This window comes from Anguilla anguilla, chromosome 4, assembly GCF_013347855.1.
Source record: "Anguilla anguilla isolate fAngAng1 chromosome 4, fAngAng1.pri, whole genome shotgun sequence".
NCBI classification, from domain to species: domain Eukaryota; kingdom Metazoa; phylum Chordata; class Actinopteri; order Anguilliformes; family Anguillidae; genus Anguilla; species Anguilla anguilla.
In genome coordinates, this window is record NC_049204.1 from 16610153 (window position 1) to 16624262 (window position 14110).

General features: G+C 40.3%; 1 protein-coding gene across 1 annotated transcript; it reads right to left on the reverse strand.

Annotated features, from left to right (window-relative positions):
* Nucleotides 1–1463: 1463 nt before the first annotated feature.
* On the reverse strand, nucleotides 1464–12965 carry lztfl1 (leucine zipper transcription factor-like 1). The gene is made up of 10 exons (XM_035415947.1): nucleotides 12766–12965; nucleotides 11271–11395; nucleotides 10748–10942; nucleotides 7392–7452; nucleotides 6355–6426; nucleotides 4607–4672; nucleotides 4211–4288; nucleotides 3309–3485; nucleotides 2752–2855; nucleotides 1464–2370 (listed from the first exon to the last, which is right to left on the reverse strand). The coding sequence occupies exons 1-10, from the start codon at nucleotides 12766–12768 to the stop codon at nucleotides 2352–2354; spliced, it is 900 nt and encodes a 299-aa protein (XP_035271838.1). The 5' UTR covers nucleotides 12769–12965; the 3' UTR covers nucleotides 1464–2351.
* Between the last annotated feature and the right edge of the window lie 1145 nt (nucleotides 12966–14110).

Sequence of the window (14110 nt, forward strand, 5' to 3'; positions counted from 1 at the left end):
AGTGAAGCATAATGGTTAAGTAAATAGCCTTGTAACGCCAAGGTTGTAGATTTGATTGAGCAAGGTACATATCCTGTATTATTTCAGTAAATATCTAGCTGTATAAATGGATTGCATGTGCAAAGAATATAGCTAATCTGTGTAAGTCACTCTCTGAAAGTGTCTGTAAATGCCTAAACTGTGAACTGTATTTATATAGAAAGGATGAAACATTTTGAAAAAAGGAAAGTCATTGTTTTTAGGTGTATTGGGAGTCTATGCTAACAGCTCTTTTAAAAAAAATTTTTTTTTTACATTAAAACGTATTTACTGAGACTTTATATTAAAAAAAATTAATTGTATGGAAAAATTTGAAGGATTTCATACAGACAACAGTACAATATGTAGTTCTGAGTCTGAGAAATATCTGTACTAGTGTTTGGTATCTTTGTTTATCAACTGGTCAATCCATCCCATTATGTCACCTTCATCTCCTGTGGCTCAGTCATTTTTCTAGGGGAAACACTAAAAAGTGCCAAACTCTCAGTGCTGCATAGGTATGAAGTATGCCCCACCTACCTGCAATTGGGCATGTCTGCCATCCTAGTGCCAGTGTTTAGCCTATCTGCTTATTCACCAGAGATGGCAAGCACGTAGCAGATGTTCATGGTCTGGAAAAAACTCTTCCCGGGGAACCAGCGATCGTGATGTGAAAGAATGCAACCCGTTCCAGAGACCATTTACTTGCTTTTAATGGCAATAAAGTGTGGAATTCATGTGTTGAGGACAGTGAGTGACAGAGACTTTGCTCGGTCTTGAAAGGCTTTGGGAGGCTTTTGAATGCTGTTGCTCTTGGGGGATTAATGCAGACGTGCATGTCCCCCAAGTGAGGAATGATTCTATTCCTGTGGAGACTTGCACTCGCTGGAGTCAGGGTGTACCGCTGCCTTAGGTAATACATCATTTTTCATTCCACATCATGAGCAGAGATCACTTATTCTTCCATTTGCGAAGCACACCTGTCACAAACCTGGCTGAGGTTTTACACGGGTACTTTTTACTGTGCTCCAAAGATCTTTACGATGAACCACAAAGTAATTAATTTTAACAAGTGATTTAATACAAATGTTACTTATCTTTTTATGTAACTTGTATAAATAGCTGAAAAAGTAGAAGAAAACTGTGTAACCAACAAGCAAACAAAAACATGGCGCTTATATTTGTTTCTCAAATGACAAAAAGCCAATTCTTTTCCATCCATTTAGGCTTGACTGAATAAAGGCCTAACACTCACAGAGCTACAGAAAATAAGCTATTAAGTGGTTTCACTGAGGCTATTTTTGAATTTCGAAATGTTTCGGGAAATTATATATTTTAAAATGTACTTAGGAATAAGACTGTTTCACATACTGTTCAATTGCACAGGCATGCCAAATCCTCCCAACACATGTGGAGAGTCAAAGAACTTGGATGAAAAGGGCAGCTTAATTTAATCTCATTAGCATTTATTTCTCCATTCCCTGCAGTGCATTACACAGACTTCGCCACATTAAAATTAATGTCACATTTTCCTAAGCACCCAACATCTGCCACAGCAAACATCAGAAGCCATGACAGTAGTGTCACGTTACCTCTTTCTTATGATGCTGAAGGAAAGACTAAACCACGGCACTTGCAAAAATTAAGCAGTGTTGATAAGTAAAATCCACTATGGACTCTGCTTACACACACAGGGATGTACAAATATCAATAGATAGAAAAATTGTATTATATAATCATAGAAATTTTTGACTTAATGCCATAAAAATATCCACATTTCAGGAGGACGCCAGTAGGTATTCAGGATTACCACAATTCAGTAAATTACCAACATCTTTCCAGAGTGGGTTACAAAAGAGTGTGAATCCTGAGGCAAAAGAAAATGTAAAGGTGTCATTCAAAATCTAGACAAGGATCAAAATATTACTGATGTAACTCAAGTACTTGTTAATATTGGAATCCAAAGCTTGGATCCACAGTCAGGAATGAGCAGCCCAGGCAAATATTCAGTGGTACTGCACTACTCTAAATAGCCAGAGTCCGAAAGCCAGTTCTAATGACTGTAAAACCTGTTATGGGCCGATATGGACCATGCAGCCAGAGCTCAGCTACCCTTGAACTGATGGAGCTACGCTAGTGTAAGTTCCCTTTTCGGAAGTGTGTCTTTTTTTCCAAAGCAGGGTCATTTGCAAGAGTCGAATCTGGTTTTTCAAGAGCGAAGCCCCTCCCACTGCTTTCCGGTCTGTGACCGCAGCCACATATCCCAAATATATTATATTTGAGCCACATTATCCCTTCTGTGCGCATCACAGGGCAGGTAATTCACCTGACGTTTATTCATCTGGTTCATACCTGCAACAGAAACAAATACACAACATGAATATTACTGTCAACGCTGGAAAAAAACTAACAAATGAGCACTCATTGAGACACAGTCACTGAGATTTCAGATTGGCTGTTTCTAATATGAGTTCACTGACACAATGAAAAGTTTTACTAATCTTAAATGATCTCATCCCTATGTCCTGTAAAGAAGATCCTTGTAATACAGACTGGCCATTACACAATGGTTAACATTTAACAGCTCTTGCATCAGCTGTGGCCAGTTGCTCTTTTAAAAAACGAGTCTCAATCCCAGTCCTGGCTTAAGTGAAGAGACCACTGTTTGGATTAGAAACATAATGGCAGGGTGCTGATGTCAGGATGGCTGAGGGACCGCAGTGTCTTGCTCACTTGTTCACCCGCTTTCTGAGGTCCTTGATCTGCTCGTTCTTTTTGGTGAGGATCTCCTTCATGTTGCGGTAGGCGGCGGTCTGCTGGAACTTCTTCTCTAGCTCCTGGAGGAAGCCGCACCCACAAACGTCAATCAAACAGAGAGGTGAACTGTTTCTCATCTTAGGTTGTTTTTTTACAACATAGAAAAATGACATCCATTAATGGAATCTAGGTTACAGTCGGTGAAAGCCACATCCCAGGATGCATTTTTTATAGTCAAAAGAGAAACTCCTGGCTCCAAATAATGCACATCTGTTTCTCTATTTCCATGACACGTTGGAAAATTGGGTACAACATATCGGGGAAACTTTCACACCTCAGCAGGTGGGTTCCGACATCCGTAGAGAGTGAACATTTACTCAAAAAGTGACTTCTAGTCATGATAAATGACTAAGAAAGCAGTCATAGGGTAGGAGATCTTGGTTCACTATTTTTTGGGGAAAAAACTATACTATACCTAACTATAGAACTGTAAATACGCATTGTGCGCGTAACGTGCATAGGGTTGGGGGTACCTTCTCGGCCAGCGACAGCTGCTCCTGAACCCGCAGCAGGTCATGCTTGGCAGTGACCAGGTTGTCCTGCAGGTCCTTCTGGGATGCGGCACTGGTGCTCAGGGACTTCTCCAAGTCGGCCTTCAGGGCCGTTACCGTGTCCTCCAGGCCGCTGACGTCCGCCAACTGCACCGGCGGCTAGGGGATGGGACACAAAAAAGAGGATGGCCAAATGAAAGAGAAGTAGGAAAAAAGAAGGGGATAACTGACAAGCAATGAAAGGTATTGGGACAGTGGCATGCAGAAGTTAAGACTGCGAGGACTCAGATTAACTGCTATGAAATATGAAAGTGGGTGGGAAATTTCTCACCTCTCAGCCCCACAGTTAAGCAAACAACTTTTGTGAAATAATCATGCTGGATATTGATTTGATTCTTTTTTTACTGCTACAGCTTAGTGATGTAAGCTTACTGATGTAAGGTTCATCTATATTCTAATACCAACACATGCATGAGCCATACTGTTAACATACTGTTAACATCATACTTGTTTACATTGTCTTCTAGGATGTATGTGAATGTTTGAAATAGGTACATACAGTATTGGTCAAATTCAAATTTATAGAAATATATATTTTTAAATAAAATAAAGAAAAATTAATAATGTAAAGATTAAGACTAGTGGGGTACAGTAATTACATTATTGCACTTATTTATAAAATAAGAATATAAGGAATACGTATTATATAATTAGGTGTGTATGTTTGTGTGTATTTGTGCACTTGCACTTCTTTTCATTTTGTTAATATGTGGTCTGAGACTAGACATTGAATAACTCTTACTTAGGGAATATGCTGAGGACATTTTGTTGGATGATTTCTATTCTATCTCCCTATTCTATTTATTCCAACTCCTGGCTCATACCTGCTGGTCTCCCTGGATCTTCTGTAGGTCTTGCAAGGCCTTCTCTGCCTTGGATTTCTCATCTAAAGCACTGGTAGCCTGAAATACAATCACTCTGTTGTCACAGGACATAACAGTTATGCATTTTCTCTGCCTGGTGTACTGTCACAGAGACAGAAAAATCACAGTGTGTACTTCTGAGCCTGTCATCAACCAATCACTGCAAACCAGGCTTGAAAAGGAATATGTTAGGACTAGTCAGAGGCCGCATTAAGGCATGATTCTACATTTTTTATGCAGAAAAAAAGATCCAAAATGCTTTCGATCCAGCTACATTATACTTAGAATGTAGAAGATAGACGGTAGAATGCAGATATTGGAAATTTAATTCAGATAGCAGGAAAGAAATTGGCCTACCTGTGATTCTAATGTCCGGAGTCTGGCTCTGAGCCTGTCATTTTCCTCTTGCAGTCTGGCAATCTCCTGAAAATGCAAAATCAGTGTGATAACAGCATGGCTGCTTAAAGCCCAGCACCTCATCAGTGCATCATTCAGATTCAGCTTTATTATCCCCTCAGGGACATTCTTGTTACAGGCAGGTGTGTACATAAAACCAGAAAAGAAAAAAAATACCCACAAAACATAGGAAAGACACAACGATAAAATGTCAACACAGCCAATGATCAGAGCTTTGAATGCACGTTAGGGGTAATTAATGATTTTGTGGTTGTGCTTACAGTTGTGCAAGAGTTCCACATTTAAATAAATTAACTAAACTTTTTTTAAAGGTCACGGGTATCAGATTTACCATACTGTTTTTTTCTGTCTGCTTGCATAACAGTGGAGCCTTTAACCACATCCTTGTGTGCCATTAAAAGCTCATTAAAGCCCCAAACAGTATCAAGATTTTTGCACACAAGTCCACCTAAGCAATCACCAGACACAAACCACGAATGAAGAAGTGGTTGTCAATAACCAATATCTTTTTTGTTGCATAGGGGATTCTGTGTTTTTTTTGTTTTGCGGAAATCTTTTTTTAAATTGATTTTATCCACAATTTTTATCCCATTTTCCTGAAACTCTACTGAAATTGTTGCTCTCCTGCCAGCAACCCTTCCTGCTGACGTCAGCAGGAAATGGCAGACATGTGACTCCTCTGAATCACGCGACGCCTATTCTCGCTATTTTCAGCACTGCAGATTACAGACAAACCACCGATCATATGCTGCCCATGTCGTCGGAGGATAACGAGGTCAGCATATTCTCGGTTTGTGCGTCTGCAGGCACCAGGCCTGACCAGGAATGGGAGCTAGGGAGCGATAAGACCAACGGAACTAGCCGGCTTATCCCCTATCGTTCCCCAGCAAGGCTGAGCCAGTTGTTGCCTCGCCAATGCAGACCTCCGGCCATAGCAGGCAATGGCGAGACCCAGTCGCAGGACTCATGCTTTTGCTCAGAAACGAGCGTCTTTACAGCGATACAGATGCCAGGAGGCCCCAAGTGTTGGAGAATTCTTAATGCATGTCAAAACATGCCGTAAGAATTACATAAGCCATTGCCACAACAAAAGTGTAGAAATGACAGAAAGACAGGCTGTGGCTTGATCTCCCGACTCGTCTTGACTTATGTGATATTACATGTGTGATGTTATATTGTGAGTACACTCCAACCTGTGCGATGTACACTTGTCTGTCTAAAAGAACTTTATTATTATACTTTCTCTTCCTATTTTATTCTCTGAATTTTCCTTGTGTTTTTAATTTTTGTATTGTACTGTATGATACTGCATAATAGTGTATTTGCCATTCAAATGGAATTAAATCATAAATAAAAATATATTCATACAAAAACATATATTTAGCTTGCATTAAAATACACTGGTATTACTCTTCCATAGGAACTTGTTATACATGGCTAGGGTATCCTTCCATTATGTTGCAATATATGCCCTTGGTAACTGTGTTAATGCTCTCTGTGCTACAGTGGGCTTTGTGCCAAGGTTCTGACATTAACACAATATATTAGACATTAAATTCACTCTAAACAAAGGAAATCACACAAGATACAAATGGGAACAATGATGTTAGTGAAGTACAGCCTATGGCTATTCTTTCTGTATCACATCATAATGTTTCCAATTAATGCAATATAAAGCATCAGTTTACCTTATTTAGTAGTTCAGATACCCCACCTTCATTTAAAGGGGCTAACTTGGGCTTGTTGGACTCTTGGTTTGCCTGAACAGTGAAATACAAGAAAAACACAAAAAAAAACCACTTGTAAACACAAAAAGGGTGGGTAGGTTAACCACAGGAAAACATAAATGAACAACACCAGAACATATATCGCACGTGTTGGAAACAACAGCTGCAACAGGGTCTATGTTTGCAAAGTAATCATTTTACTCATTTGAAGGCAAACTTTAAAGGGATAGTTCACCTTCTGCATTTTTCAAAATATTATTTATAATGCATAGGCTGTACAAGCTGCTTTGGAGTTTCCTGAAGTAACTCCAAAGGAACCCCTATATCGGCCACTGCAAATCCAGTAGGTTATCAGAAACTGAAATACCTTTTGTTATACAGAAAAAAATTACTAGGCCTATCAACAACATAAAACTGAAATAATAGGAAAAAAACCGAAGGAAGTAAACTATTTCTAGTTTAAAGGACGAGTCTTATTGACAGGAACATCTGAGGCTTGCTAACTGCAGTGTGAGGCAAATACCTTAAAATTCTGTTAAATGTGGTTTACATGCAAGATTCATTTATTTTATGACTTACATGCAGTAAACAACAGACAGCCGATGACAGTTAGTAACCCTCAAAGTGGGCGGTGAAATACCTAAGAGCTTGGTTAAATTTGAAATTTGTGAGTGTCACTTAGATAGCCTGAAGTGTTGTGCGTAGAACATCCTTCATAACTACATCTTATTCTGTTGACAAAAAGTATGACACTTATCTACAATTTATACCACTGATGGCTGCCTGCCTTGTATGAGAATGTACATAATTATTACACTTTCGCAACTGTTGTACTATTAATAACTTAGCCCATGTGCATTGATAAGTAAATATTAATACCCAGTTGAACAATGTTTTTCAGCTGTACTAAGATCTTATAGCATGTTCAACATTACAATAATGTCGCAGAATTTTTCTGAGTGCAGTATGTGTCAAATAAGACTCCACTTGCCACACACCTTTGTCCCAGTGGTTTGAAACTCTGTCTTTTCAAACTCTGCAACTTGTTCCAACAGTTCCCTGGAAAAAGAGATAAGGGGATTAAGAGGAGAAAGAGAAAGGGGTTTATTTGAGTGTGCGGGTACACAGCTATGACAGTTGAGAGGTCTGCATGGAGGCCACCATTTCCAAGATAGTGATTCTTGTAAGGATCACCACTTGTGATTCTACCGGATTCCCGCTAAGTTCAGTCATGGGCTGAGGGGGAACTGTTACAAGCAAAAGAAGTATGAATGTTAGAAAACAAGCTCCATTCAAGTGAAATGTAAATGGCCACGAGGTCAAAGATTCACCCTGAGAAAAACAGATAGCTTAGTGCCTTGCTGTTAAAGATGTTTTAGAGTGAAAGAAAACAAGTTTCACTGTGACAGTTTTAACACTTTAGCACGTTTAACGGTTGCTGTGTTCGAAGCCTCCCCTTAGAAGCTTACATGTGGTTTGAGGAGGCCGCTTGGTTTGCGCGTACAGGAGGAGAGGGCGAGTTCTATGCCTTTACAACCCCACGCTCTTCTTGCAACATAGGATCGAGGGCCTTTGTGTGATACAGATAGCATGGAAAAAAGCACAGGGAGGTCACAGGCGTGCAGAAAAAATATTTTGCAGTGTCAAAAACAGGTCACATTCAGCTATTGCGGTCATTTCGGTAGATGAAAAGGAAGTGCTATAAACAGATACTGACAGTTCCAGTACAGAGAAACAAGATCACCACAACACCAACACAAATGCTGGCCAATGTTCATGCCTGCTAATTAGACTGGGACTAATCCAAATATGAAAACTACTGATCTACACAGATGCACACGTCCACACTGGTTCTTCCAGACTGTTTGTGATCATAAAGTGTGACAATATATATATATATATATTTTAAATACCTGCAAAAATATTTCCTCCTGTCTTTTTATAAAGCATGTTTGCCAAGTCAATATGCAATATTGCACCTGGATTCATGTGCCCTTACAGAAGGCTTAAAACATGTAAACTTTCCCATGGAATGGAAATAAATGCTGATTTAAAATGACTGAGAAGGCTCACTAGCCAGCCAAAAATCCAACTAAACACGGTTTAATGGTTGAAGATTTTGCTTACCTGTTTGTCTTCCCTCAAAAAAAAACAACATTATTTTGGCTTCTCTCCACGCCCTTAAATTCATGATTTAGTGGACAACACAGATGCCCCCCTCCTCCAAGGCTCTCATCTCAGCCTGCTCAGTTACTGGCTCCAGCTGCCAATCAGGTTTTCCTTGAAAAATTATTGGGTACCTGAATCACATTCAGATCCATCCCCAAATAAGGGGGTTCTCTTACAGAAAAACACTGCCCATTGTACCTCCCCTGTCCCCCATGGGCAAAGACAGGGAAAGAATACCACACCATAACTCAACCTTTTACATGGCGATCCCATTTTATGTTGGTCTAAAGCTGATTTAACGAGAGTAAAGCTGAATCATTTGCACAGCTTACACACTCTCAGAAGAAAGGGTTTTAAAAGGCTTCTCTGCATCTCCATAAAGGGAACCTATCTAGTTCAAGGGTTCTTTGTGGGGCAAAATGGTGCAATCTGGGAGCTTTCACACTTTTCACACCTACCATAGAGGGTTCCATAAAGAACCTAAAAGTGTACCCCTATGAAAACAAGCCAAAGAACCCTTTCAGAACCCATTTTTATAGTAGTAAACAGCTTTACAGAGACAACTGATTTTATCAACACTGGTAGTCACAGCATTAATACAATATTAATGTTCCAGAAGGAATTGTTGAGGCATATATAAAACTGCTTTTAACAGCAACGGTGACACAATACTTTTGGTCTGAATCAATCAATCAATCAAAATTTTCGTTCTCATTTCAAATTAAGCGTAACTTGAAGATATATAACATTTGCCTTTGGCAACGTTTATTTTTTGCACGGGCAAGAGAATATTTTCAATCTCCCCCTTGAGAAATGACTTTCTGAGCAGTAGTGCACATTCCGGAACATCTCTTTGTCGTAGCTTGCAACTGAGCAGCACTTGAAGGCATTCTTGGCAGCTGTGCCTACAAACCCAAGGAGATGGTGAAGGTTTTCTTTCACTCATTTTACAAGACTTGGTTTGTCTCCAAGTTTCTGCAAGGTTCAAAGGAAAGACATGAGCTTGAAATGATAGCTGGGTGGCTAGCACCCAGGGATTAGTGGTGCTAAGCAGCACTGTCTCATCCAATTTTGCTTCTTTAGCAGAGACAAAACAATGGTGATTTCCTCCCTGGTGCAAAAGTCTACCCTTGTCTTGAGAGTATACAACCGTATTTGCTTCACAGGCAACCCCCTCCAAAGCGTTGTCAAAACTGCAACTTTTGCTGTGCATATTACTGTATGTGTAGATACAGTTTGATATTTACTGTACCAGCTGACGCTGAGTCCCCTGCTTGACACTACAACAGCATTTGCATTATGGTCAGAAGTCAACTCAGCAACAACTAGTTAACACTGCCATCTTTTCACTGCCATGAGTATTGAATATGAGAAAGCTAGCACAAATGTGTCAAGGTGCTCTATAAAAGTGATGATCCCAAAACACCAGCATATCCCCAATCTGCCAGTGTTTTTATGTGTCATCCGGACTTTAACTTTCTTTGGATTTCTTGGGAGTATGCTTTAAAGGTAAAAACAATGGAGAAATTATCAAAGTAGCAAAAAAAAAACAAAAACAGACTTTTTTAACTGACAACAGTGACCCACACACAGGTCATTCTGAAGGTAGAACGGCAGCTTCTAAAAAAATGGCGAACACCCACGCAGTAGGGAGGTTATATAAAACAGCGAAGTGTGGGTTTTGTGGTAATGTATTGCTTTGATCTTGATTCAGGTGTGGGGTACTCCCTCTCTCTAAGCGCAGAGGGATGTGGTTTTGACTTTGACAGCGACGATGCTCTTAGGCGTACAGGCGCGTCAGAGGGCTAGGGCTGATGTACCAGGCCGAACTGGTGTGTTGACCTTAGTGTGAACCGTGCACACCCTTTCACTTCGTGCGAGCAACCATTTTACTAGGCTTAAGACCCTCCAGATCTCTCTGCAGGATTTTGACGAGGACAACATGGGCACAGTTGGGTTTATCAAATTGCTCATTGAAGGGTTGAATTGTTTAATTTAATATGTGATCAAAGTTCACATCTCAAAATATAAATGCACTTTAGTTTGCTTACTTGTCACCACTGCCTTGCACCATGAATGCCCCTGTTTTGTTTCTGCAGGATCTCCACCTGGCCCCGTTCTCTACTAGTGTCACGATTGTGTATCATAAACTGCCCCCAGCAGTGTGGACCCCTCCCCTGCCCACCTGTTCTCCAGCTCAGAGACATCTGTCTGCAGCTTGAGGTAGAACTTCTCGGCCTGGGAGAAGAGCTGACGCAGCAGCAGCACGTTGGTGTGGGCCGTGTTAATGAGCTCCGTCTCCACCTCCCCCCGAACCACCACCTGTAGGCCCTCCAGCATCTCTGTCACTTCATCCACCGTGAATGTCTCCTCCACCAGTCTGCAGCGAAGGACAACACCGTGCTCAGCACAGCGCTAGGGAAAGGGCTAATGGCTGCGACAGCAATGGGAGTCCTAAGCCAAGACTCACCAACATAAGGCAAACCATAGAAGGCCTACTCCAGGAATTACATTGATTTTATTATATATGTGCCTGTATTTTATGATACACTAAGTCAGCTCACAAACCATAGTGATGCATAAACGTAATAGCAGTAGCATTCTAGAGTAATGTAAAAAAAAAAATGCGTGGTAACATGAGTAATAACGTAACTCTAAAACTACACCACAAATACAACCTCTCACAAATTGCCAGTGAAAGAGCACACCTGCTGTCCTTGAGGTCCTGGAAACAGGAGTCGATGGTCTTGAGTCTCAGAACTCTCTTGGAGCGAGCAAAGCGCATGTAGTTGATCACCTCGTTCTGGTGGTGCTCGTTGAAGCCAAACTCAGCCTGAGGCGACCAACGATATAGGACAAGGCAATTTCTTTACTTGAGCCTGGATAGTACGTGTGATTATGAGGCAGTGGTCGTTATTTAAAGTGTGCACAAATGTGTCAGCAGAGGGCGGTGTTTTTAATCATTTCAGTTATACACGTGAGATACCTTATTATCTCAGAGCAATCCATCTGTTACATTGTTTACCGCGTCCAACACTGGGAAAAAATGTGGGCTACGTGCAAAAATAAATTGTGCTGACTATTAACGTTTTACATTTGTCAATTAATTTGAACCAACTGACACATACCCCAATAACCCATTAATCAATGACCTAGGTCATATTTATGTATGTGTCTGGTTTTGCAACTATATGGCAAATGATTGTCAATAATCCACTGTCTGTTGCTCTGGTTTTGCACGATCGTTTTAGTACTTGGATTTTGGATCATTGTTATTTATAATGTTAGCTACTTCGTGAAGAAGAAAAAAACAAACAACAAAAGCTTATGTCTGCAACGGTCGCGCAATGACTAGCCATTGATGATCTCCACTCTATGAACTGCCAAATAGATTCGGCTCTAGAGCATTTTCTTTCGTGTGGCAGAGAGGTGTAAGTACAGAACTGATGTGGGTGTAACTAGCACTCAAGCTTGCTGCGCTTTACAAGGCACATAGCTACCCAGAAATATGTAATATTATGTATGGGGAAATGTTCTGAAAAGTTCATAAAGGTTTTATCTAACGTTAATTAACCTGCACTAATTATATATTGCCATTAGACACAACAGTGAGGCACAACTATGATCTGACTTTGAGAGCAGTGTCAAAGCAGTCTACCACCATATAATGTTAATATTGTTATGTGACTCTTTAAGACATAACTACCAGAAAATGCTAGTTAGTTCGGTAGCTAGCTAAATATAATGTTTCTGTGCAAAATGGCCCACGTTACTTGGATAGTAACAAGTTAGTATATCAAGTAATTTTGCCGTCGATAATCTACCCCGATAACGTTAACAATCACGCAACTCAGCTAGCTAACATCAGTTCGCCAGGTGACCTGAAAGTTTTAGCTACGTAAGCTGGTCTACGTAGTTAGCTGTCTAATATTAGCCGTTTTAGCTATGTTTGTTGAGTAGTTTGAGTATTTCGATAATGTTAGCTAGCCAGCAAGGAAAATGTTTAGATCTAGTATACATTTATAGCTAGTTTTGTTCCCCAGCTTGCCAGTTCTTCAAAATCACTACACAACCTGTTTCTGTCAGGGCTGGCCTTGGCTGGTTAGCTATGCTAGGTGATGCTCTTGTTTCTCTTCTATCAGTATCATCATACGGATTGCTAGCTAGCGCTACCTAGCTATCAAGCGGCTAGCTAGTACTCACCATTTCGCCCAGACAAGCCAAAACCTGGCTATGTTATTGCAAAGGTGATGTCTCTCACACAACGCATATAAATCAACGTAGCCAGGAAATGTAAAAATGATCAAATTTTCATTCTTTTATTTTGAGGTCTATGTTCCTCTGAAATTCCAGATACTGAGTTGTCACTGAGTCGGTGTCATTGCGATGGCAACCGGCCTCTACGCAACTACATGTTGACGTAAACGTGGATTGCGTGCTGAAACGTCAGTTTTAAGGGAACACACGTACCAACGTGACTTTTCACAAACTAGAGAATTGTATTAATTTTGTACCTTCAAGTTTCGTTGAATGCAGCATTGACACAGTTTCCATTTTCATTAAAGATTAGGGCAAGCACTGGTTATTTTAAATCTGTCCTACAATATTCACACCCATGAACAGTTTTCACATTCTGTTGCCTCTTAGTTTGTGTTCAATCAGTTCTGCCATAGCAAAGATATTGTCTAATCAAGACATCTTAATTTTTTAAAAATGAATTAGGATGCTTATTTGATGCTGAGGCAACATGTTAAAACTGTCCTGCAACTGGGTGTAGCTATACAGCTAATTAGCAGTTGTATAGTCTGGCTATTTTGTTAACTGAATATTACTTCCAGGTTATCAGTTTCAAATACTTAAACTGTAAAAAAGGTAGTTGTCCAGGATTGTAGGATACGTATAGAGCAAGGGTATCAAGCTCATGTCCTGGAGGCCTGCAGTGACTGCAAGTTACTTTCAGTTAATTTAGTAAACAATATATGTAGATTTTCTGTGAGCTTATCAATTACTTATACAAATTGTTGGTCTTGAATGACACCAAAAACCAGCAGACATTATGGTCCTTCAGAACTGGAGTCTGGCACTGCTGATATTAGCGGTGTGCACAGACTCTCTAAGGGGCAGGGACAAAAAATGAAAAAGGGCACCTCCTCTGTGTGCACCAACGTGGGGCCCTACCTGGGCTGGGCGTACATTAGGTCACACACAGTCACACGCCCGCAAGACACCTTAAGCAAGACTGTCTCTCAGTGGCATGCACAAACTTTCTGAGAAGGCATTTTTCCTTTGCTATAGATTTGTTACTTGTGTAGTATCCAAGGGCTCACCTATGACTTTTTATATGTAAAACAACCCAAAGACAAATGTTTGTCTTTGAACGAGAACAATTATTAAGATACTTTTAAAAGGGCACCACCTAATCCACCTACACTTACTACAAACATGCACATATAAAAAGTCAGCACATGCACACGCACACACAGACACACACACACACACACATAAACATGTAAGAAACCCCTCAGATACACCAAAGAGTGCATTGAGG